The 25680-nt window shown below is 46.2% G+C and overlaps 1 protein-coding gene across 2 annotated transcripts in view; it reads left to right on the top strand.

Annotated features, from left to right (window-relative positions):
• Positions 1–5189, top strand: part of aatka (apoptosis-associated tyrosine kinase a) — an 82986-nt gene extending 77797 nt beyond the window's left edge. For both annotated transcript variants that reach the window (XM_055894276.1, XM_055894285.1), the window contains one exon: positions 580–5189. In XM_055894276.1, coding sequence (XP_055750251.1) covers positions 580–608 — 29 coding nt within the window. In that variant the 3' untranslated portion in view covers positions 609–5189. The remainder of the gene's footprint in view (positions 1–579) is intronic.
• The last annotated feature ends 20491 nt before the right edge of the window (positions 5190–25680 follow it).

Below are 25680 nucleotides of genomic sequence, written 5' to 3'. Positions count from 1 at the left end.
ACTGTAGTAGTCACTAGTGTCCTGTTAAACACTCCCCTGGTACTGTAGTACTGTAGTAGTCACTAGTGTCCTGTTAAACACTCCCCTGGTACTCTAGTACTGTAGTAGTCACTAGTGTCCTGTTCACAATACTGTTCCCAGGCTAGCTGTACTGGGTTGACCTGGTTACGAGGTGCCTTGTTCACAATACTGAGCCCAGCCTAGCTGTACTGAGCTGGTTACGTTGTGCCTTGTTCACAATACTGAGCCCAAGCTAGCTGTACTGGGTTGACCTGGTTATGAGGTGCCTTGTTCACAATACTGAGCCCAGCCTAGCTGTACTGAGCTGGTTACGTAGTGTCCTGTTCACAATACTGAGCCCAGCCTAGCTGTACTGAGCTGGTTACGTAGTGTCCTGTTCACAATACTGAGCCCAAGCTAGCTGTACTGGGCTGGTGTGGTTATGCATCCACCATAGCTGCTGGAGTGGACAATGTACTGTCAAAAAAGGGCAGCACAGTACAGCTGAGGTCGACAAGATAGTGTGAAAAGGGAAAATGTCACATCTGCGCTAACGAATCGTCTTCTCTTGTCTCACAGGGAGCAGTGACGATGGAGAGAGGCAGTGAAAGAAGGATTGAAGGGGTCTTCTCCATGACAGGAGGGTGTTTACCTCCTCTCCTAGTATGACTACCAGGTGTTCAGACCTGGGATCAACAGCACCTGATGACCCTGTATGAGCCAATGCCTCGTATCGTAGTGACACAACATCTACATCCCAAATGACAGCCTATTCCCTATGTGCCCTGGTCAACAATAGTGGAAAACATAGGGAACCGGGTGCCATTTGGGATGCAGACAAACACCTTAAATGGTTCCTTAACTTACTTTGTATTATTACTCCGGAGAGAGACAGAGAGATAGCTGTAGGAATGATGACAGAGTCCTGAGAGGACCTCAACCAAGCAGTATGTGACTGATAATATAGATGTATTAGAGATATATAACATCTACACTTATGACAATTATTAATAACTTATTTGCTCAAATCATCATTGACGTTCATTAGCGACAAGTCATTTGGAAAAAGAGACAAGAAAATGAAAAAATGACAGACTTGGTCTCATTGCTGCTCTCTCGTTGGCTGCTTTGGTCCTCCATCTGCTTGCTCATTGGCTGGTTGGATCTTCTAGAACAGTGTTACAGCGCTTCCCTGGAGCCATTGAATAACGTCTGATGACCGCCCCACAGGAAACTGCTGGGGGTTCAAAGATGAAGACAAACCCCCGCCCTTTACAAATGACAGAGGAATAGGGGTGGGGGTGCTGTGAAACTTACTGCGCTCCCATGACAAAGCCACAGGAAGGTGGACGGTCTTGCTGATGTTTTAGTTCAGGGATAAAAAAGGTATTATTATGATGTTATACCATAGCATTGTTGAATATGTGTTTCTGATTGGCTTGAAGGGCATTCTAGAGCGTGCATTATTTCCGTATAACTCACGGTATATTTGCACGGTAGAAAGGCTATAGTTCGTTCTTACATATATGTTTGAGCTGCTTTTGAAAGCAAAAGTTCAATTGAAAACATTATTGGCATGTTTGAATTTTATTTTCATAATGGCGAGCTAGGACTAAAGGTTTGGTTAGCTAAACTAGCATGTCTGTTTGTTTGGTTACCAAGGCAACCACTGTCGCTGTCTAGTAAACTTGCTACTTCAGTGGATGTTAAACACATTTCTACTGGCAAATTAACACATTTCTAGCAGCAAATGTGTTCAATTATAGCCCTGATATAAAAGGGATAATCAACTTGGGGCTCTATGCATACTCTGGAAAAGTGGAAGGTCAGCTGGAACACCTCCCACATCGTTCATTATTTTCCATAGAACGCATAGCCTCTGGTTGATTATCCCTTACATAACAGATCATTAGAACCAGAGCCCTGTTGAAATGTATGTTATAATATATATGGCTCTGCTTACAACTTGGTAACACTGTTATGTGTCTGTTTCACAGTTCTTTGTAACTTTAGTTACTCCTCCCCTTACAAAAAAAGGTTGCCGTCTTGAAACTGCAGTACAAGTGCAGTAACTGCAGTCAACTGTGGTATTTTGGATGCACTAAATGCAGAATAACTGGTATATAAAAAAACAACGGTTATTTTGGACAGTATTTGCAGCATACTGCAGTTATACTGCACTCTAACGGCAATCTTTTTTGGTAAGGGTCCTCTCTCTGGTCAATGAAGACCTCCACATCTGTTCAAAATGCACTTCCTCTATTAGAATTATTAGGCCAGTTGAGAAGCTCTAAATTATATATATTTAGGGTAGAAGCGTGAAAATTGGAACACATTTTTTTGTACTGAACAAAACCTGATAAGAGTGCCATTTCAGCCAAGCGTTGTAGGAGCCTGTTAGTAGCACCATCTATAGGTCGATGTTGAAAATACATCTACTCTACCTGCATTTACGTTTCAGGTCACCCCTGTGTTGGGTCTACATGACTAAAATATAAGGCGGAGAACACTGTTTGTAATGTTAATGTACTGGATCTGTTACAGCATAGATCCATGAGGGTCATGTTCATTAGGTATGAATAGGGGGGAAAAGTACTGAAATGAGGGTGAGACTATCTGGACTTTACAATTATATATATATTTAACTAAGCAAGTCAGTTAAGAACAAATTCTTATTTACAATGAAAGCCTACCGAGGAACTGCCTTGTTCAGGGGCAGAACGACAGATTTTACCTTATCAGCTCGGGGATTCGATCTAGCAACCTTTCGGTTACTGGCTCTAACCACAAGGCTACCTGCCGCCCACTTGTCCGACTTGTCTAATAAGACACGCTCATTAACGTTTTTCATTGCATAACCTTTTCCGTTAAGTGCCCTAATGAACGTGACCCAGGATCCCTGTTTGTGTCTGTCCCTGGAAACTCAAGGGTCAGTTGGTAACAAAACATTATTAGTGTATTATAATGCATTATAAAGGACGCTATAAAGCATTATACATTACTGTCTAGCCCATGTAATGATTCATACAGTAGCTTTGCTCACGTTTCATTTAACCAGCAATACAATGAGTGGAATGTGACGGAGGGAGAGAAAAGAGGGATGAATAGAAGAAAGAGATTTGCATCCTAAAATGGCACCCTATTCCCTTTTATAGTGCACTACTTTTGACTAGAACCCAATGGGCCCTTTATAGTAGACTACTTTCGATCAGGGCCCATAGAGCATTTGGGACGCCACCCAGGTGAAGCCACAGCCAAACTGGTTTGGTCATAATATCTCTTCTGGATGGTTTTCCTGGACACAGATGAATCGTAGTCCTGGACTAACAAACACTTTCAATAGAGAATCACCATTAAAATAGGTTTTGAGACCAGGACTTATTCTGTGTCTGGGAAACCAGCCCTGTATGTTTAAATGCAAGAGCGCCTTTCAATTCAACTACATGTCTATACTATATCTGTCATGAAGCTGTGATTGTCACCGGTCTACCTACACCATCTAATGCAGGTCTATTTTATTACATGTAAGAGATGGTTATCTGTACAGGTGTTCAAGGTGTACAGACATTGCAACAGGACAGTTACAGATTGGCACATCTCACATAATAATGTATGAATGTTATCAACATGTTTCAAGATCATTTGACCTGGTTTTACTACTGCTGTACCCTCTCCTCTCCTTCTGGGGCCATGTATCAAGCGTCTCAAAGCAGGAGTGCTGACTTAGGATCAGTTTGGCCTTTTAGATCGCAATAAATAAGATCACACAGGCAGGGCCTGATCCTAGATCAGTACTCATTCTCTGAGACACTTGATACATACACCGCCCTGATTCTCCCGAGTCACTAAAAGGGCCAATTCTATTTTTTCTCTCGCTCTGCCTGCCTTTTAAGTTTTTCGCATTCTGCAAGAAGAGAGACTTTCCCCCTAGTATTTCTTATTTACCAATATGCGTATGTTTCTGAAATGGCATCATATTCTCTGTATAGTGCACTAAGAAAAATACTCATATTTTTGCACTTTATAGGGAATATGGGCCATTTCAGTCACAACTTTAACCTCTATGGGATCGGTGTCCCGCAATGGGACGGTTGAGCTAATATGATTAGCATGAGGTTGTAAGTAACAAGAAGATATCCCAGGACATAGACATATCTGATATGGCCAGAAAGCTTCAATTCCTGTTCATCTAACTGCACTGTCCAATTTACAGTAACAGTGAAAGAATACCATGCTATTCTTTGAGGAGAGTGCACAGTTATGTACTTGAAAATGTATCAATAAACCAATTAGACACATTTGGGCAGACTTTATACAACATTTTGAACAGTAATGCAATGGTTTATTGGATCAGTCTAAAACTTTGCACATACCCTGCTGCCATCGTATTTCAGACACCACTTTAAAGTAATCCACTGCAGCCAGATTGTGGAGTTACTTACCCGCTCCTCTTCGCTCTCTGTGGAGCATAAGTCCTCAACCAGTCCATGCCGGCTTTTCTAAATAGTGGCGGTGCGTAAAGATTGCACTTATCACAAATTCCTCGTTTTCGCTGTGTTTGCCGTATTGTACATTGCTTTTGTCATTAGCACAATATACATGATCCCGATTTTAGCTTCAAGGCGGTGGCCATTTGGAAAATCCTAAAAGGTAGATTGCGCTGATTTAATGGCACACCAAAACATGTCGCGCGCCATAGTTTTGAACCACAGTGTATAGTGCTAAAACAATTATGCCATATCTGAATTCTGCCATCTTTATGCACGTTGGCCATTTGCCAAAGAGAAAGGACAACAATAACCAATGGCTAAGCTAAATAGACAATTGATATTAGTTGAGAGTTGACTAGGTGAGATGGGTTGGTCCGTACACCAGTAGTAACACCATCATGGACCCCAGGAAGAGTAGCTGCTGCTTTTGCAACAGCTAATGGGGATTCTAATAAAATACCAAATACCAAATCATTATCAGTCTATAGATCCATTCTAGCCTGGTCCCAGATCTGCTGGTGCTCTTTCCAACTCATTGTCAAGCCAAACATTTGACATAGCAATTCCACAAGGTGTTGGTAAGAGAGCAGAAAGCGACTGGCATCCAGGCTAGTTCCATTCCTCAAGGCCTATGTCTTAGTTTCATGGCTGTCGTGCTAAAGTAGAATTCAAGACAAATAAATCAAGACAGTTTTTTTCCCCTCTTGTGTCTGTCACATTTATTGCTTTGTTTACTGTAATTAAGGCGCCTGAGCAATTGAGCAAATTAATCAGCTGCATTCCCACTTTGAAAATAGGGTTGCAAATGTATGTTTTTGCACCCCCACATTTTTGGTCCAGAAAAGTATCATGACCCATTGAGTCATTTGTCATCACGCTTGTAGTCTTTAGCAACCTGGGAATCAGTGAAACACTCCTTGACCAGAGGCCCCAGGTGATCCGCCACTGCCGGCGGCACATTGTCCTCATAGAGAAAATAAATGAACATCCTTGCTACTGTTCTTTGATGAAGAGTCTCTCCCGTCTCATATAAAGTTAGGATTCATGAGATAACCTGTACGAGCTTTAGTGCACAAGCCCCTTCAGTGTCATAAATGTAAAAGATTTGGTCATGTGTCAAGTGTGTGCAGAAGGGAAGAGTATTGTATGCCAGATTAATGAAAATGCTGCAACTGTGAAGGTGAACATGCGGCTGAATTCCTGGAGTGCCCTGATAGGGTGAAGGAGAATGAGGTGGCAAGGGGAAGAAGCGTCCAGTGTGTCTCCTATCTGGAGGTGTAACAGTATAACTTTAAACCGTCCCCTCGCCCCGACACGGGCGCGAACCAGGGACCCTCTGCACACATCAACGACGGTCGCCCACGAAGCATCGTTACCCATCGCTCCACAAAGGCCACGGCTCTTGCAGAGCAAGGGGCAACCCTACTTAAAGTCTCAGAGCAAGTGACGTAACTGATTGAAATGCTACTAGCGCGTACCCGCTAACTTGCTAGCCATTTCACATCCGTTACAGAGGCAGTGAGAAAATTGGAAGGAACGAGTGATGGGGAATAAACAATGGTAGTAGAGCGTCCACGACCAGTGAAGGGTTCTCATCAACCGAGGAATAGTGAAATGCTACATGGTAAAAAGGGGGACTTTGTATTGTAGCGACCCGCACAGACAGCTGTGTGTTATGTGTTAGGCTAGTAGGTGGTTGTGTTCGCGGGGTCCGACATGTCAGTCAACCTGCTATCTGCCAATCACGGGAATGCCTGGAATGTTCTGATGCCGGGCATCCTGGTGGTTGGCGGAGTGGCGTGGAGGGGGGTTGGGCAGGGGGATGGAGCATTGGAAGTTAAGACCAGGTTTTGCCTTTGTTCTCTCTCTTACGTCTGGGCTTCACAAGAGAAGGTCACGATTGGCTTGTGGGCTATCTTTCATTTATTTGGCGTGGGCTACGGCCAAACAGTAGCCTGTGTAAAGTTGGTTTAATAAACCGTCCATTCGTAAACTTAATCCTCTGTCTGGACAGTCGTTCTTTTATGATCTAGTCAGGTCATTACATTGGTGTCAGAAGTAAAAACGTTGATAAAAGTTAGCCAGCTAGCTAGCTGACTTCTGTGGCTAGCTACCGTAGGTGAGAACGGGGGTTGAAAATACTTCGAGGGAATCCGAAAGTGAAGGTGGAGGTAGGGGAAGATTATGGCCAAGGAGATACGTGTGAATGGACGTCGGAGGTTCTGGCTGAGGAGATCGCCAGGGCGTCGGAGCGCAGAGGCCGCTTGAGGGAGGACGCTAGAGTGATGGCGGCTGAAGCGGGCATGAGCGCCTCGTCGACTGTGTTTCGCGCGGATTCTGGTGGGCGGGCCGAAGTGGTGACGTCGACGCGGCGGGACGAGGAATCTGGGGCTCAGGATGTAAACAAACATGGCGGCGCCCAGTTCCCGGCTGCGTCCGTGTCTGTTAAGACCCCGTAGTATTCCGGTAAGGCGGATTGGGAAGCTTTTCATGCTCAGTTTGAACTGTTAGCTCATTTTAGGGGGTGGTCGGATGAAGAAAGGGCACTGCAGTTGGCTTTATGCCTCACGGATGAAGCTCTGTCCTGTTTGATATTGATTAGCCCCGAGGACAGACATGATTATGGCGCTTTAGTGGGAGCACTGAGGAGGCGCTATGGACAGTGTGTACAGCCCGGGCTACTGCGCTCCGAACTGAGTAATAGACGCAGGCAGCCAGGAGAGCCTCTACGGGTGTTAGCTAATGACATTGAGAGCCTCTCTCGGCGGGCATATGCTCACATGCCCCCCTCCGTGCAGAGCGAGCTAGCACGGGACCAGTTCATACAGGCGCTCTCTCCTACGGAGCTGCGCATACAGACCCAGCTGGCTCATCCTGAGTCATTGCAGATAGCCTTGGAGATGGCTTTGGAGAGGGAGCTGGTGTGGGCTGGGACTTCAGCTGGGGCTTTGGTGGGGGTGCAGGGAGACACACCCTCTGTGCGAGCTGGGGGGCAGAGCAGCCCGGAGCCGGAAAAGCCTGCATGGGTGGCTGAAATGACAGAACTCATTCGTGCTGTGTCGCTACAGGCGGCACAAAACACACACCCTGGTCCCAGGGTCTGCTGGGGTTGTGGCCAGCCAGGCCATCTGCGCCGAAATTGCCCCATGTCCCCCAGAGCTCAGGGAAACGGCTCGGGGTCCGCATAGACCGGGTAGTGCGGACCCCTGGCTTTCTATCCCAACCACCATCATCTTCAGGAGGAGCCCACCGGCACAGACGGGGAAGCAAGGCTCCACTTCCCCCAGAAGCAGACGAGAGCAAGCGGATGGAGCCTGTTGTTGTGGTGGGCCGGACCTGTGTTGGGGACTTTTGTCATGTCCCTGTCACTGTGGAGGGGGTGCCCTGCTCCGCCCTGGTGGACACTGGGTCCACAGTAACCCTGGTGAGGCCAGATATTGTGCCAGGTTGGACTCAGTGTGAGCCTACAACTGTGCAGCTCCGCACAGTCACAGGTGAGCTGGCACCCATGAAAGGGAAGGGAATAATGACTCTGACAGTAGGGGGCAGGACTGTGCGTCATCCTGTGTGGGTGGCGGCTGTGCAGGACCCTTGTATCCTGGGGTTGGACTTTCTTAGGAGCACAGGCTGCCAGTTAGACCTAAATAGGGGCACACTGAGCTTCCAGGGAGGGCCGGAAGTCACCATGGCCCCCCCTAATGTCACATTCACTCAACCCAACAAACCCTTTACTCCAACAGTTAAAGCAGCAGAGACTCATGGCTGCCCCCCCTCCCCCACAGCTGTGTGTGACTTTTCCCCAGCCCTCCTGTCACCTACTGCGGTGTGTTACATTCCCCCAGCTACCTCCATGACACAGCCCTCTGTGAGCCCAGGCCGCGCCCCCCCAGCCCAGCTACCCCAGATGGGAGAGGAGAGGACACTGTCTGCAGTGAGGGAGATATGGGGGAGGAACTGTGTTGGTCTTGACCCCGAGCAGCAGGAACGGTTGTGGCAGTTGCTGTTTGAATTCAGAGACAGCTTTGCGCTGAGTGAGGAAGAGGTGGGTCAGACTCATCTGGTGCAGCATGAGATCGACACAGGTGATGCTCGGCCCATCAAGATGCGTCCCCGCCGTATCCCGCTGGCACGCCAGGAGGCGGCAGACAAGGCTGTGTTGGAGATGCAGCGGGCAGACTTCATTGAGCCCTCAGACAGCCCCTGGGCGGCGCCAGTCGTCATGGTTCCGAAGAAGGGGGGCAAGCTGAGGTTCTGTGCGGACTACAGGCGGCTGAATGAGGTAACCAGGAAGGACTCATACCCCATACCACGTATCGATGAGTCGCTGGACCTGGTTAGGGGGTCCTCCTGGTTCTCCTCACTAGACCTCCGCAGTGGCTACTGGCAGGTGCCCCTCTCCCCAGAGGCCAGAGCCAAAACTGCATTCTCCACTAACAGAGGACACTGGCAGTTCAAGGTCCTGTGCTTTGGCCTGTGCAACGCTCCAGCTACTTTTGAGCGTTTGATGGACAGGGTGCTGGATGGCATCCCCAGACAGCAGTGTCTGGTATACCTCGATGACATCCTGGCCCATGGCAGCTCCTTCCAGTCAGCCCTGGGGGCGCTACGGCGTGTGCTGGAGAGGGTGGCTGCCGCAGGTCTGAAGCTCCACCCCGAGAAGTGCCACTTCATGAGGAGAGAGGTGTCCTTCTTGGGCCACCGAGTGGGGAAGGAGGGGATCAGCACCATGGAGGACAAGGTAGGGGCTGTCAGAGACTGGCCCACCCCCACCGACCAGCGTCAGCTGAAGAGCTTCCTGGGCCTGGCCTCGTACTACAGGAGGTTTGTACGGGGCTTCTCAAGCGTTGCTGCTCCACTGAACCGCCTGCTGCCGAAGGACAAAGCTTTCACTTGGACAGTGGAGTGTGAGGAGGCGTTCAACACCCTCAAACGTGCACTGATCGAGGCCCCCGTGCTCGCCCCCCCTGACCTCACCTTGCCCTTTATCCTGGACACAGACGCGAGCAATGTGGGCATGGGTGGGGTGCTGGCCCAGGTGGGGCCAGCGGGGGAGAGAGTGGTGGCGTACTTCAGCAAAACATTTGACAAACATGAGCGCCGCTACTGTGTCACCCGGCGGGAGCTCTTGGCTGTTGTGGCTTCCGTCAAACACTTCAAGTACTACCTGGGTGGTCTGCCCTTTACTGTAAGGACTGACCACTCTGCTCTCCAGTGGCTCATGTCTTTCAGAGAGCCAGAGGGCCAGGTGGCACGCTGGTTGGAGGAGCTTCAGCCGTATGACTTCACGGTGGTGCACAGGGCAGGGGCACGCCACTCCAACGCCGACGCCATGTCCCGTCGGCCCTGTACTGCAGACGGCTGCCGCCACTGTGAACGGAGAGAGGGACGGGAGAGAGAGCTGTGTGCAGAGGGGGTCTGTGCCACAGTGTGTCGGGCGAGCGGGCCTGTCTGCTGTGAGCTGCAGACTGTCGACATGGCTGAATGGCGGCAGCAGCAGGGACGGGACACAGACCTACAGCCAGTGCTACAGTGGGTAGAGGCGCAGGTGAGGCCACCATGGGAAGAGGTGACAGCGCTCTCACTCGCGACCAAAGGGTTGTGGTCAAAGTTTGAGAGACTGCGGCTGGCTGATGGCGTGCTACAGCGGGCATGGAAGGAGTCAGCTACGGGAGAGGAGAGGTGGCAGGTGGTGGTCCCAAAAGCATTGCGGGAGGCTGTGCTCCAGAGTACTCATGGCGGGGTGGGGACTGGACACTTTGGGGTCACAAAAACACTGCGCCGTCTCCGTCAGGGCTTCTACTGGGGGCAGCACAAGAGGGATGTGGAGGACTTTTGTCGCCGCTGTGACAACTGCACAGCGAGAAAGGGCCCCCCAGGCCGCTCTCATGCTCAGCTCCAACAGTTCCCAGTGGGGGCTTCCATGGAGAGGGTGGGAGTGGATGTAGTTGGGCCGTTCCCCACCACAGACAGTGGAAACCGCTGGGTGCTCACGGCCATGGACTATTTCACAAAATGGCCCGAGGCCTATGCTCTGCCTGACCAGGAGGCAGAGACCATCGTCGACGCCCTGACAGCGGGGATGTTCAGCAGGTTTGGAGCTGCAGAGTCCATCCACAGCGACCAGGGCAGAAACTTTGAGTCCCGTGTGTTCGCCACCATGTGTGAGAGGCTGGGTATGCACAAGACCCGCACTACTCCTCTCCATCCTCAAAGTGATGGCCTTGTAGAGCGCTTCAATAAAACGCTTGGACAGCAGCTGGCCATCGTCTCTTCCAAACACCAGCGTGACTGGGACAAGCACCTGCCTATGGTCCTCATGGCATGCCGCTCCGCTGTCCAAGACTCCACCTCCTGCACGCCTGCCCTCCTCATGCTGGGGAGAGAGATCCGCACCCCTGCGGAGATGGCGTTTGGTCGGCCCCTGGATAGCCCTCATGTTCCCCCGGGGCCGGAGTATGCCCGGAGACTCCAGGACCGCCTGGAGACAGCCCACACCTTCGCCAGAGAGCAGCTGGTGAATGCAGGTGTGAGGCAGAAGAGGAACTATGACGTGCACACCCGGGGAAGGCACTTTGTGGCTGGGGAGCTGGTCTGGGTCTACAGCCCGCTAAGGAAAAAAGGCAGATGCCCCAAGTTGGACAGTCACTGGGTGGGACCCTGCAGTGTCCTGGAGAGGGTAGGGGAGGTTGTTTACCGGGTGCAGCTTCCTCCCAGGGGGAGAAAGGTGGCACTGCACCGGAACAGGTTAGCCCCATACAGAGGGGCCTCTTCTCCCCAAACCCCAGGAACCCCCACAATTCCCCTCTCTGGCAATGCCATTCTCCAGGCACCCACCCCCAGGTGCCGCAGACAAGGCTCCAGACAGCCCACTCCCCCTGTCTTCCCCCCTGTGTCACCGCGTGGTTCCCCAGAGCCACGGACTGTATTACCCGTTCCCGCTTCCTTGTCCCCCATATCCCTGCCTTCATCCCCTGGTTCCCAGAGGGGCACTCTGCGACCATCACGGCCACGCAGGCAAAGGAGACCTCCGGGTCGCTTCAGAGACTTTGTTTGTTCCCTCGGGGACGAGGGACTTTGTGGTGGGGGGGCTGTGTAGCGACCCGCACAGACAGCTGTGTGTTATGTGTTAGGCTAGTAGGTGGTTGTGTTCGCGGGGTCCGACATGTCAGTCAACCTGCTATCTGCCAATCACGGGAATGCCTGGAATGTTCTGATGCCGGGCATCCTGGTGGTTGGCGGAGTGGCGTGGAGGGGGGTTGGGCAGGGGGATGGAGCATTGGAAGTTAAGACCAGGTTTTGCCTTTGTTCTCTCTCTTACGTCTGGGCTTCACAAGAGAAGGTCACGATTGGCTTGTGGGCTATCTTTAATTTATTTGGCGTGGGCTACGGCCAAACAGTAGCCTGTGTAAAGTTGGTTTAATAAACCGTCCATTCGTAAACTCAATCCTCTGTCTGGACAGTCGTTCTTTTATGATCTAGTCAGGTCATTACAGTATTATTTATTGCAATGGTCAGAAACTGTACAGAACAAGCGTAGAAGAAATCTAAGAACATTGGAATGAATCATTGTGAGTGCCGCAGGGGGGCTGTGCCGAGTCTGTGCAATAAATCCTGTCAGTGAATGTACTGCCATCACAGAACCCTGAGCCTGTGTATGGATGTATTTTGGAGTGGACTGTGATTGAATAAGTGGGATTAGTTCTTAGTTGACGTGTTTTATTTGGTATGATGTCGTTAATCCTATGTCCCACTTCTTTTTTTTTTTTACTCCTACCAGCTGGTGGCGATAATGCGCCATTAACATTGGATACCAACCGCAGTTAAACCCCATCGAAGAAGAAGAGTACGTTGTGTTCCAAGTAGCTCTTGGGTAAAAGTAAGCGGTAGCAGACAACAGGATTCGTGAAAAGGGTGTTGTTGAATGTTTTCTTGACTTATAGATCAGGTTAACTCTTTGCAAATAATTTTTCTGAAGTAAGGTCAGCCTACATGAGACGTTTATTTGTCACAATTTAAATCCTGTTCTGATATTTAATTAGATGTTTGATTGCTCTGGTATAATCTTTATCTGAACGCTATGACAAAGGAAGAACTGTTGCCTACACATTTCTTGTCATGTGAAGAAACAGTAGCTTCCTTGATGGATTTGGTAAATTTGGCTGCCTTTTAACAGTAGTGAATAGCTTAGCTGTATACAATTATACGTTCAGTTAACTTTTAACATTATATCTCTGCTGTGTGGCATAAAAAGGTGAGTTTGGTTAACTAACAGTAGCCTATAGCTCTACTGTATAAAATGTCTTGGTCTAGATTTCATAATCTTTGATCTTCCACAGCAATGCGTTACATTTGAACAGCTGGACAAAATAAACCATGGCGGTAATTAAAGCTGGACAAAGTAAACCATGGCGGTAATTAACTTGTTGGGATATTTTGTCCTAAAACAAAGTAACCTTCTAGCCTATCGCACACAAACCCTTACAAAACAATGATTACTGTTTTGAAACTGCAGTAACTGCAGTCGACTGTGGTATTCTGGACGCAGTAATTTCAGAATAACTGCGGTGGACTGCACTGTAACTGCAGTTACACTGCAAAATTACTGCAGTAAAAAAACGTATTTTGGACACAGTATTTGAAACATACTGCAGTTGCACTCTGAATGCAATGTTTTTTTGTAAGGGGATTAATACAAGTAAGTCAGTGTGCAACGAGCAGATAAAGTCAATACCATGGAGAAATAATTACACCTAGCCTATGTAACCGATGTGAAATGGCTAGCTAGTTAGCGGTGGTGCGTGCTAGCAGCCTTTCAGTCGGTGACGTCACTTGCTCTGAGACCTTGAAGTAGTGGTTCCCCTTGCTCTGCAAGGGCTGCGGCTTTTGTGGAGCGATGGGTAACGATGCTTCGTGGGTGACTGTTGTTGATGTGTGCAGAAGGTCCCTGGTTCGCACCCGGGTCAGGGCGAGGGGACAGACTAAAGTTAAACTGTTACACTATTATAGGGCAACATCTAGCAGACCAGGGTTTAAACCAGAAACCCTGGCAGTTATGCAAGCAGAGGCCAAATTAAAGTTTACAGTAGCACTGCCAATGGCAGATTTGGTTAATGTAATGAAATGTTGTATAATGCACCTTTTTAAAAGAAAATCACCTTCCAGGGTAAAAACCAGGGAATCTCAAAACCAAAAAATAAGTTTTAAGTGAGAAGTAGGCATTGGTCTGAAGCTGGAAAAAGAAAGGAAATTCACAAGGTTTGAATCCTAAGCAACCTGCATACAAATTGTTTAAAATACAATAGACCAACAAAGCTACTGTAGTAGAGCAATACTGTGGGCTGTAAAACCTTGGTAGAGCATGGGTGGAGTAGGCATTGTGGTGCTCGTGAATTTCGTGAATCTTTTTCGGCTTCAGACCAATACCTACTTCTTACGTCAAACAATTTTTGTTTTTAACTCTTACTTTAAAATAGATGTCTTGACAAGGGAACATAAGTGTCTTGTCTACTAAATTGCATAGCCATTGTAAAATAGGCTACATTAAAGTAGACTCAGCAAAATGACGCCACAAACAGCAAATATTGCAATGAGTGAGATGCAAGACTTTGCTGTCACACTGTCACACACAGTATCTGTGCATGTGCAAAGGGTATGCTTCACGCTGTTCCAGCATGGTTGCCACAGGACCAAAACAGTTGGGAAGTTTAGCCTCACGCTTCAATGCTCTGGGTAATTGCGGCAATTCACCCCCTAGGCTGTTTACTTTGTGCATCTAGCCTACGTCATATCGCAGAGTCTACCTTTAAACTCAGAATATGCTATTCTGTTATTTTGACTCTTTTGAATGTTTTTCTTTTACTAATGTTTCTTAATTCCTGCCTAAATATTTATTAGACTGTTTGTATAGGCTACCTCAAGTCCCGGCAGTGTGTCAAGGCCCGTATCTTGAGAGGGTGGAGCTCCTCGTTGCGGTTCTGCTCCTCGTTCTAGCATCTCCTAATCTCTCCTCCTAACACATATGAACCCAGAACTTCGTCGAGCGGCTGACCAATTACGTGAGACTTTAGTTCTGGGTTAACCAAGACTAACTCAGGGGTGAAAGATGTGTTCAACTCCACTGAATGCTCAATCAAAGGTTCTGAACATAAGACAGGGGCCATTACAAGTGTTATCAGTTTTGACATTTGTACTAAGAGTAAAAAATATATATATCACTTCCAAAGTGCTGAAATTATTTTATATGTACAATAACTCCTGCCTTCACCAGGACAGAGATAGCTCGTCCCCCTCCACCCTGCCGGAGTGCCCGGGTCGTAACTCTCCCAGTAGCTTCGAGAGGGGGACACGAGAAGGAGGGAGATGGAGATTTGATTTCATCAAGTAAGAACAATGGTGTATGTGGATTAGACTACAATCTGCTCCTGCAAATTCTGTTAATTGATAGATACAAAATATACTGTATATTTATGATAATATTTGTTTAGGGACCCATATTTCCAAAACCTAGTTATTTAATGTCTTTGTTTCACAGGGGACACCCATAACTGTCGTTCTCTCAGTGGGGGGGACTTATCATCTGGGGAGCCTCAACAACATCATGATGCTGACGAGACAGAGAATAATCTCTCCCGATCAGAACATCTCAAGAAACCCCAGCAGAGACGTACAGGGAATAAACCTCACTACTACTGCTCTGACTTTGGGAAGAGGTTCACTACACAAATCTCCTTAATTCACCAGCGGAGTCACACCGGAGGGAAACCATACCGCTGCCCTCAATGTGGGAACTCTTTTGCTGCATCTAACACCTTAAAATATCATCTAAGAATCCATACAGGAGAGAAACTGTACTACTGCTCTCAGTGTGGAAAGACTTTTGCTGCATTTAACACTTTAAAATCTCATCTGAGAATCCATACAGGAGAGAAACCGTATAGCTGCTCTCAGTGTGGGAAGAGTTTCACTTGTCCAGGGGGTCTTAAAGTACACAGAATAAGCCATACAGGAGAGAAACCTTACAGATGCTCACAGTGTGGGAAGAGTTTCACTGCTTCTCACAACTTAAAATTTCATCTGAGAATTCATACAGGGGAGAAGCCTTACCCCTGCCTTGATTGTGGGAAAGGTTTTGTTAGTGCAGGAGCCCTAACCATACACCAGCGTGTACACACTGGAGAGAAGCCTTATAGCTGTCATCAGTGTGGAAAGAGCTTTTCTGTTTCAGTGGAGAGTGGAGAGAAACCTTATAACTGTGATCAGTGTGGGAAATGCTTTGCTCGGTCAGGAGAGCTGACTACACACCAGATAACACACACTGGAGGGAAGCCTTATAGCTGTGATCAGTGTGGGAAGAACTTTGCTCTAGCTTCCACCCTGACTACACACCAGTGAACACACACAGGAGAAAAGCCTTACAGCTGTTATCATTGTGGGAAGAGCTGTGCTCGAGCTTCCTCCCTGACTAGACACCATCGAACACACACTGGAGAGAGAACTTATGTTTGTGTATGTGGTAAGAGCTTTGCTCTAGCTTCCACCCTGAATAGACACCAGCGAACACACACTGGAGAGAAGCCTTACAGCTGTGATCGGTGTGGGAAGAGCTTTGCTCGAGCTTCCTCCCTGAATAGACACCAGCGAACACACACTGGAGAGAAGCCTTACACCTGTGATCAGTGTGGGAAGAGCTTTGCTCTATCAGAACACCTGAATAGACACCTGCGAACACACACAGGAGAGAAACCTTATAGCTGTGATCAGTGTGGGAAGAGCTTTGCTCTAACTGACAGCCTGACTATACACCAGCGAACACACACTGGAGAGAAGCCTTATAGCTGTGATCAGTGTGGGAAGAGATTCAGTCAATCAGGGACACTGAATTCACACCAACGAACACACACTGGAGAGAAACCTTATGTCTGTCTATGTGGAAAGAGCTTTTCTCATTTAGGGCCAATGAAAAAACACCAGAAAGCAACAATGTGCCATATTTCATCTCCCTCCTATCCAGTTCCAGATCCCTAAATACATGTGAAATAGAAAACATCTAGTCAACAGTCATATCCATCTACCATTCTTAAACAGTTGACTTAGTGTTACGAGAATTTTGTTCTCAATGTTCTTAAACTGAACTTCCATTAAACTACTCAGTCTGCAACCCAGAGTTTGTAAGATTCTGTTTGAATGAAACAGACAAGAGTCCCAGCTTACAATAGTCAGAATGTTTATTCACGAGAGCGCTCTAAAATCAAAAATGCAAACACAGTCTTTATAACACACACAAACAAGTTAAAATCTTAAGCAACGCCTTGCTCAGACAGTCAGTGTTTTTCCACTACACAGATACAGTACATTGTTTCTTTAATCTGCAACATGTTTCATAATTTTCTGCAAGCCTAACAGTTTCTTCCCTCCACGGGTGGAGACAGAATGTCCTGTAAGGAACACAGTAGTACAGCTTGTCTGTCGATAGCTCCTCTTATCATTTGTTTCCAACTTGCACCCTGCTTACATACTAAAAAGGAACAAAAGGTCCTTGTTCTAATTCTGACTAAAACTAGACACATCATCAGATTATAGTTTTATGATTCTAATAAATGTCATACAATTATATGGTTTCAGGGTGGAATATTTTAATCATTACTATTAAGCATATAATTCCCTTATCACTTAGTCTTATCACCATGGTAACCTCTGTGCAGCATAATATGCAGCTCTGATCTAGGACCAGGTCTCCCCTGTGTCTATGTAATATCTGTCACGACTTCCGCCGAAGTTGGCTCCCCTGCCTGTTTGGGCAGTGCTCGGCGGTCGTCGTCACCGGCCTACTAGCCGCCACCCATCCCTTTTTCCGTTTTCTGTTTGTTTTTTCTTATTAGTTGCACCTGTGTCTATTTGTGTTTGCCTGATGGGCTTCCTTATTTAAAGCCAGTATACCCACCCTTGTTTTGTGTGGGATTATTCTTATGTTACGTGTTTGTGTTGTTGGGTGTGTTCGTGCTCCGGACCGGGTACCCTGTGTTTTGGGTTGGTCCATATTTTTTGCGCCCTGTGTTTTGGGCATTGCTTTTGGTGCCATATTAAAGTGCACTTCTCCCTATGGAACTCTCTGCTCTCTGCGCCTGATTCTTCCCTCACACACCTAGTCACCCGTGACAATATCACATATTGTGTTTTTAAATGGATCACTGTCATCATAGAAGATGTCATAATGAACCTGTGTGTGGGGGGGTGGGGGTTGATAATTGTCTTCTTTCATATACTCGTAATACTATTATTATTATTAAATAAAGTCCCAAGTGGCGCAGTGGTCTAAGACCATCTCAGTCTTCAACCACGAGGCATCACTACAGACAACCTGGTTCGAATCCAGACTGTATCACAACCGGTCGTGATTGGAAGTCCCATAGGGCGGCGCACAATTGGCCAAGCATCGTCCGAGTTTGGCCGGTGTAGGCCGTCATTGTAAATAAGAATTTGTTCTTAACTGACTTGCCTAGTTAAATAAAATAAATGTAGAATAATGTTTCAACAGTAGTAGGTGTGTTCAATTGATCAATAAATTTAATCCATTATCTTCTGAACAACTTCTGCTTATTTTTCCACCTATAATTATTTATTCACTAAATTGATTAAAATGCTCCTAAAACTGTAATAAATTATGCATTACATAATTATATCCATGAAAAACAATATAAACGCAAAAAGTAAAGTATTGGTCCCATGTTTCATGTGCTGAAATAAAAGATCCCAGAAATGTTACATGCGCACACATAATTTTTGTGCACAAATTTGTTTACATGCCTATCAGTGAGCATTTCTCCTTTGCCAAGATAGTGCATCCACCTGACAGGTGTGTCAGATCAAGAAACTGATTAACCTACTTGAGAATGCTGTTCATTGACTAGAGCTCAGTGTTCAACACCACTGTGCCCTCCAAGCTCAACACTAAGCTAAGAACCCTGGGATTGAACACCTCCCTCTGCAACTGGATTCTGGACGTTCTGACGGGCCAGCCCCAGGTGGCAAGGGTAGGCTCCCGAGTGGCGCAGCGGTCTAAGGCACTGCATCTCAGTGCTAGAGGCGTCACTATAGACCCTGGTTCGATTCCAGGCTGTATCACAACTGGCTGTGATTGGGAGTCCCATAGGGCGGCACACAATTGGTCCAGCGTCGTCTGGGTTTGGCCGGTGTAGGCCGTAATTGTAAATATGAATTTGGTCTTAACTGACTTGCCTAGTTAAATAAAGGTTAAATGTAATAAATAAACAACACATCTGCAACGCTGACCCTCAACACGGGAGCTCCTCATGGGTGTGTGCTCAGTCCCCTCTGTTCACCAACGACTGAGTGGCCGCGCACGACTCCAACACCATCATTAAGTTTGCAGATGACACAATTGTGGTAGAGCTTTTCTTTTCTCTCGACAGCCTATAGGGAAGAGGTCAGAGACCTGGCAGTGTGATGCCAGGACAACAACCACTCCCTCAACGTGGCCAAGACAAAGAAGTTTATCGTGGGCTACAGGAAACTGAGGGCCGAACGCATCAACGGGGCTGTAGTGGAGCGGGTCGAGAGCTTCAAGTTCCTCAGTCGTGAAGAGGGCACAACAACGCCTCTTACCCCTCAAGAGGCTGAAAGATCCTCAAAGTTGTACAGCTGCTCCATTGAGAGCCTCTTGACAGGCTGCATCCCCGCTTGGTATGGCAACTGCTTGGCATTCAACCGCAATGCGCTACAGAGGGTAATGCATACGGCACAGTACATCATTACGGCCGAACTCCCTGCCATCCAGGACCTCTATACCAGGCCATGTCAGAGGAAGGCCTTAAAATGGTCAGGCTCCAGCCACCCAAGTCATACTGTTCCCTCTGCTACCTCACGGCAAGCGGTACCGGAGTGCCAAGTCTGGGACCAAAAGGTTCCTGAACAGCTTCTACCCCCAAGCCATAAGACTGCTAAACAGTTAATCAAGTACCTACCCAGACTATTTACAGTGCATTCGGAAAGTATTCAGACCCCTTGACATTTTCCACATTTTGTTACATTACAGCCTTATTCTAAATGTATGAAATGTTTCTTACCCCTCATCAATCTACACACAATACCTTATGATGACAAAGCAAAAACTTTTTTAAATGATATCACATTTACATAAGTATTCAGACCCTCTACTCGGTACTTTATTGAAGCACCTTCAGCAGCGAATACAGCCTCGAGTCTTCTTGGGTATGATGCTACAAGCTTGGCACACCTGTATTTGGGGAGTTTCTCCCATTCTCTGCAGATCCTCTCAAGCTCTGTCAGGTTGGATGGGGAGTGTCGCTGCACAGCTATTTTCAGGTCTCTCCAGAGATGTTAAATCGCGTTCAAGTCCGAACTCTGGCCACTCAAGGACATTGAGACTTGTGCCGAAGCAACTCCTGCTTTGTTTTGGCTATGTGCTTAGGGTTGTTGTCCTGTTGGAAGGTGAACCTTCGCCCCAGTCTGAGGTCCTGAGCACTCTGGAGAAGATTTTCATCAAGGTTCTCTCTGTACTTTGCTCCAATCATCTTTCCCTCGAACCTGACTAGTCTCCCAGGCCCTGCCGCTGAAAAACAACCCCACAGCATGATGCCAAAACAACACATCACTGTAGGGATGGTGTAAGGTTTCCTCCAGAAGTGACGCTTAGCATTCAGGGCAAAGAGTTCAATCTTGGTTTCATCAGACCAGAGAATCTTGTTTCTCATGGTCTGAGATTCCTTAAGGTGCCTTTTTGGCAAATCCAAGCGGGCTGTCATGTGCCTTTTACTGAGGAATGGCTTCCGTCTGGCCACTCTACCATACAGGCCTGAATGGTGGAGTGCTGCAGAGATGGTTGTCCTTCTGGAAGGTTCTCCCATCTCCACAGAGAAACTCTGAAGCTCTGTCTGTGGCCATCGGGTTCTTGGTCACCTCCCTGACCCTTCTCCCCTGATTGGTCAGTTTGGCCGGGCGGCCAGCTCTAGGAAGAGTCTTGGTGGTTCCAGACTTCTTCCATCCACTGTGTTCTTGGGGATCTTCAATGCTGCAGAAATGTTTTGGTACCCTTCCTCAGATCTGTGCCTCCACACAATCCTGTTTCAGAGATCTACGGAGTCTGCCTTTCCAAATCATGTCCAATCAATTAAATGTACCACAGGTGGACTCCAATCAAGTTGTAGAAACATCTCAAGGATGATCAATGGAAACGGGATGCACCTGAGCTCAATTTTGAGTCTCGTAGTAAAGGTGCTGAATAGTTATGCAAATAAGGTATTTCTGTTGTATATTTTTATTACATTTGCAAAACAATATATATATATATGTTTTCACTTAGCCATTATGCAGTATTTTGTGTAGATTGATGAGGGGGAAAATGTATTTAATCAATTTTAGAATAAGGCTGTTACATAACGAAGTGGAAAAAGTCAAGGGGTCTGAATACTTTCCGAAGGCACTGAAAGTCGACCTCCTTTATTATTTATATCAACAACAACAAAATTGCACTTACTCTATGCACACTCACTAGACTACCCACACACTCACGCCAACACACACACTGTAATGTCTACACCTTTTCTATTTGGAGCACGTGACCAATAAAATGTGATTTGATTTGAGTAGTAGAGGAGGATGGGTACAGGGCGAGGGATCCTCGAGAGTGATTAGGAATAATATGTGCTTCAGTAAGGTTGGTCTCTTAGTGTTCATAACCATTGCTATCAACTGTTCCGCAGAAATTGAATTTAAGTCACATAAAATCTGTTGTGGTGGCAGCTGCAGAGAGGTACTTGGGATTACATGATTTTACTGTGGAAGAATTGCAGTGAGTGTTCTGTTTTTCATGAGGGTTAAATTGGCAGGTATTTTTTCTATCACCAAGTATAATGGATTGTACAGTAGGTGGCAACATGCACCTCTAGCGTTTGTTTGCTGACCGCCATAAATACTATTGAAGAAGGACTTCACGCTGGACCAATGGTTTTTATAACTAACCCAAGATAGACCACAGCCTGTCGTTTCCAATGTGAGCAAATAGAACAAGCAAAAGGTGGGCAGAGCCTAGCACGAGCTAACATTGGCTGGTTCTAGCATGTATATGCATATTTCGGTTAGGGAACGCCTACTCTTAAGTGCGCGTGTGCAATAACTCAATTCGATGCAGTCCTGAACAACGCACTTTTTAAAAACTTTCTCAAACGGTAAAGTCTACCAAAGTTAGTCCTATCTGTTCGTAACAGATTTTAGTTTTGGAAACAAAAACTGCATTGAGATCAAATGTCTCATCGATTAGAACATTAGCAAAATGTCGGCCAAAATCCATCTCGCTCCATCTTCTCCCACTGCCAGCCACTGGGCTTCCTCTCACCACCATATTTGGTAGTGAGTGGAAACGCCAACCGGATGCTTCACATTTATTCCTCCAGTGAAATATCTATGTCATTGTTCTATCTGTGGCTGGACTCTCTCAGATCAAATCTTATCCAGGATCTTACTGAAGTAAGATTAGCCTACATGAATTTGAATCCAGTTTTGATATTTAAATAGACGTTTGATTGCTCTGATCTAGCTGTTTCGGTTGTAGACTTGAGACTGGAATTGCCTGCGACAATGGCATAATAGATATCTGAACGCTCTGACAAACATCGTAACTATAGCGTACACATTTCTTGAAGAAACGTTGAAGAAATAATAGCGTCCACAATGGATCGGGTAAGTTTGGTTGCCTTTTGTTAGCAATATAGGCCTACTGTGGTCAGTGTGGTGTTTGAAATGTCTAGGCCTAGTTTTCACATTTGATCGTCCACTTCCATGCGTTCCATTTGAACAGCTAACGTTAGCTAGACAGTGGTGGGAAATGTACTAAATGATCATACTTGAGTAAAGATATCTTAGTAGAAATGACTCGACTAAAAGTCACCGAGTAAAATATTACTCGAGTAAAAGTATTTGGTTTTAAATATACTATCCTGCTAAGCATTCGAAATGTAACTAGTACTTTTGGGTGCCAGGAAAAATGTATTGAGTAAAAAGTACATTATTTTATTTATAAATTACTGGAGTAAAAATTGTCAAATATAATTGTAAAGTTGAGCCACCCCTTGTTTTTTGGAAACTTTGCACAAAATTGTGTGACCAAATATGTAATCATTTGTGGCTGTGGTAACTAATGACAACCATAAAAGTCCAAATTGGCTATACCGTAAAAATTGCTGAAAAATATAGAAAGAATACTATTTCCCTTGAAGTAGTGATGCTGAATGTAAAACATTGCTTAACTTACCCCACTCTCTCACACTTTAAAGTAGTCCTCCGGTGATTTAAAAAAATATGTATTGTAATGACCTGACTAGATTACAATATATATATATTTTTTAAATAAATGTTATTGTTGAAAAGCAATATCCCAACTATAGATACAGTAAAGTACACACTTTACTGATGTCATCGGCCCCTTCCTTGCTTGAGGAACAATACAATTATTTAACACAGGTTTAACACCTAACACAAACATTGTACTTTTTACACACTTAGCATAGACTAGGCCCTGTTGTTACCTCATATCCCAGCCAGCGATAATGCCTTGCATTACACCTGGGAAGAAAGCACTTCCATTTGCTCAAAGTGCCATTGGCTCAACTTACCCAAGGCAAACATGTTGACTATATTAGCCCACACAGCTACAAGGATGCATTTTCATGCTAGGTTTAGGACCTCATATTGACGCTTATTAAGACCCCAACTGATGTATAGAACAATCTTAAAATTGTCACTTTTGGTTAAGATACAAGCACCATGAAACCTCTAAGCCAAATTCAGTTTTTTAGACCTAACTTGCTTACCACTTTTTTTCATGTGTTTTCTTTCTTCCCAGACTCCATGAAATGATGACCTCTTCCTAAATATTTGGTGAAATTATTAATTTTGTGTATGGTTTCCTAGAAACAAGGCCGGCTCAACACTCTCCCCTACAGTAATATGGATAAAAACATACCACTATTTCCAAAGTTATTATAGTACACATACATTTATTTGTAACTAGGCTATAGTGGTACAATGTATTATGGAACAGTTAATATAAAAACTTCTATAGTCTGTGCCATTACAGTTGAACAATTTTTTAAAACTTATTTTATACATAATGTTGCTGCTACTGTCTCTTTTGACCGAAAATAAATAACTTTTGGGCATCAGAACAGTGAATATTAGCTTTTTTTCCTTTAACGAGTCCGATGAGCCCGACATGAAGAACATACTGCTTTCTCAGGAACTTGCCCAAATCTCCGTCATTTGCGTGAAAAGAAGACAGAGAAAAAGTGGGTTGCCTTCTGAGAATTCGTAGGCGATCGAATAAACCCTCTCTGCCTTCCGTTCTACTAGCTAATGTGCAATCATTGGAAAATAAAATCAACGACCTACAAGGAAGATTAAACTACCAACGGGACATTCAAAACTAATATCTTATGCTTCACGGAGTCGTGGCTGAATGACGACATTATCAACATACAGCTTGCTGGTTATACGCTGTATCAGCAGGATAGGACAGCGGCGTCTGGTAAGACAAGGGGTGACGGACTATGTATATTTGTAAACAACAGCTGGTGCATGACATCTAAGGAAGCCTCAAGGTTTTGCTCGCCTGAGTTAGTGTGGTCTAGAGCATATCATGAGGTACTCTATCTACCTAGAGTTTTCATCTGTATTTTTGGTAGCTGTCTACATACCACCACAGACCGATGCTGGCACTAAGACCACACTCAATGAGCTGTATTCCGCCATAAGCAAACAGGAAAATACTCATCCAGAGGCGGTGCTCCTAGTGGCCGGGGACTTTAATGCAGGGAAACTTAAATCTGTTTTACCAAATTTCTATCAGCATGTTAAATGTGCAACCAGAGGGGAAAAAGTTCTAGACCACCTTTACTCCACACAGAGACAAAGCTCTCCCTCGCCCTCCATTTGGCAAATCTGACCATAATTCTATCCTCCTGATTCCTGCTTACAAGCAAAAATGAAAGCAGGAAGCACCAGTGACTCAGTCAATAAAAAAGTGGTTAGATGAAGCAGATGCTAAGCTACAGGACTATTTTGCTAGCACAGATTGGAATATGTTCCAGGATTCTTCCGATGGCAATGAGGAGTACACCACATCAGTCATTGTCTTCATCAATAAGTGCATCGACGACGTCGTCCCCACTGTGACTACGTACATACCCCAACCAGAAGCCATGGATTACAGTCAACATCCGCACTGAGCTAAAGGCTAGAGCTGCGCTTTCAAGGAGTGGGACTCTAACCCAGAACCTTATAAGAAATCCCGCTATGCCCTCCGACGAACCATCAAACAGGCAAAGCATCAATACAGGACTAAGATCTAATCGTACTACACTGGCTCCGACGCTCGTCGGATGTGGCAGGGCTTGCAAACCATTACAGACTACAAAGGTCTTCCAGGCGAGCTAAACTACTTCTATGCTCGCTTCGAGGCAAATAACACTGAAACATGCATAAGAGCACCAGCTGTTCCGGATGACTGTGTGATCACGCTCTCCGCCTCCGATGTGAGTAAGACCTTTAAACAGGTCAACATTCACAAGGCCGCAGGGCCAGACAGATTACCAGGACGTGTACTGCGAGCATGCTCTGACCAACTGGCAAGTGTCTTCACTGACATTTTCAACCTCCCTGTCCGAGTCTGTAATACCAACATGTTTTAAGCAGACCAACATAGTTCCTGTGCCCAAGAACACTAAGGTAACCTGCCTAAATTACTACCAACCTGTAGCACTCACGTCTGTAGCAATGAAGTGCTTTGAAAGGCTGGTCATGGCTCACATCAACACCATCATGCTAGAAACCCTAGACCCACTCCCATTTGCATACCGCCCCAACAGATCCACAGATGATGCAATCTCTATTGCACTCCACACAGCCCTTTCCCACCTAGACAAAAGGAAAACCTATGTGAGAATGCTATTCAATGACTACAACTCAGTGTGCAACACCATAGTGCTCTCAAAGCTCATCAATAAGCTAAGGACCCTGAGACTAAACACCTCCCTCTCCAACTGGATCCTGGACTTCCTGATGGACTGCCCCCAGGTGGTAAGGGCAGGTAACACATCCGCCACGCTAATCCTCAACACGGGCCCCTCAGGGGTGCGTGCTCAGTCCACTCCTGTACTCC

The sequence above is a fragment of the Salvelinus fontinalis genome, chromosome 2 (genome assembly GCF_029448725.1).
Source record: "Salvelinus fontinalis isolate EN_2023a chromosome 2, ASM2944872v1, whole genome shotgun sequence".
Classification (NCBI taxonomy): domain Eukaryota; kingdom Metazoa; phylum Chordata; class Actinopteri; order Salmoniformes; family Salmonidae; genus Salvelinus; species Salvelinus fontinalis.
This window is presented reverse-complemented; position numbering and strand designations above follow the sequence as displayed.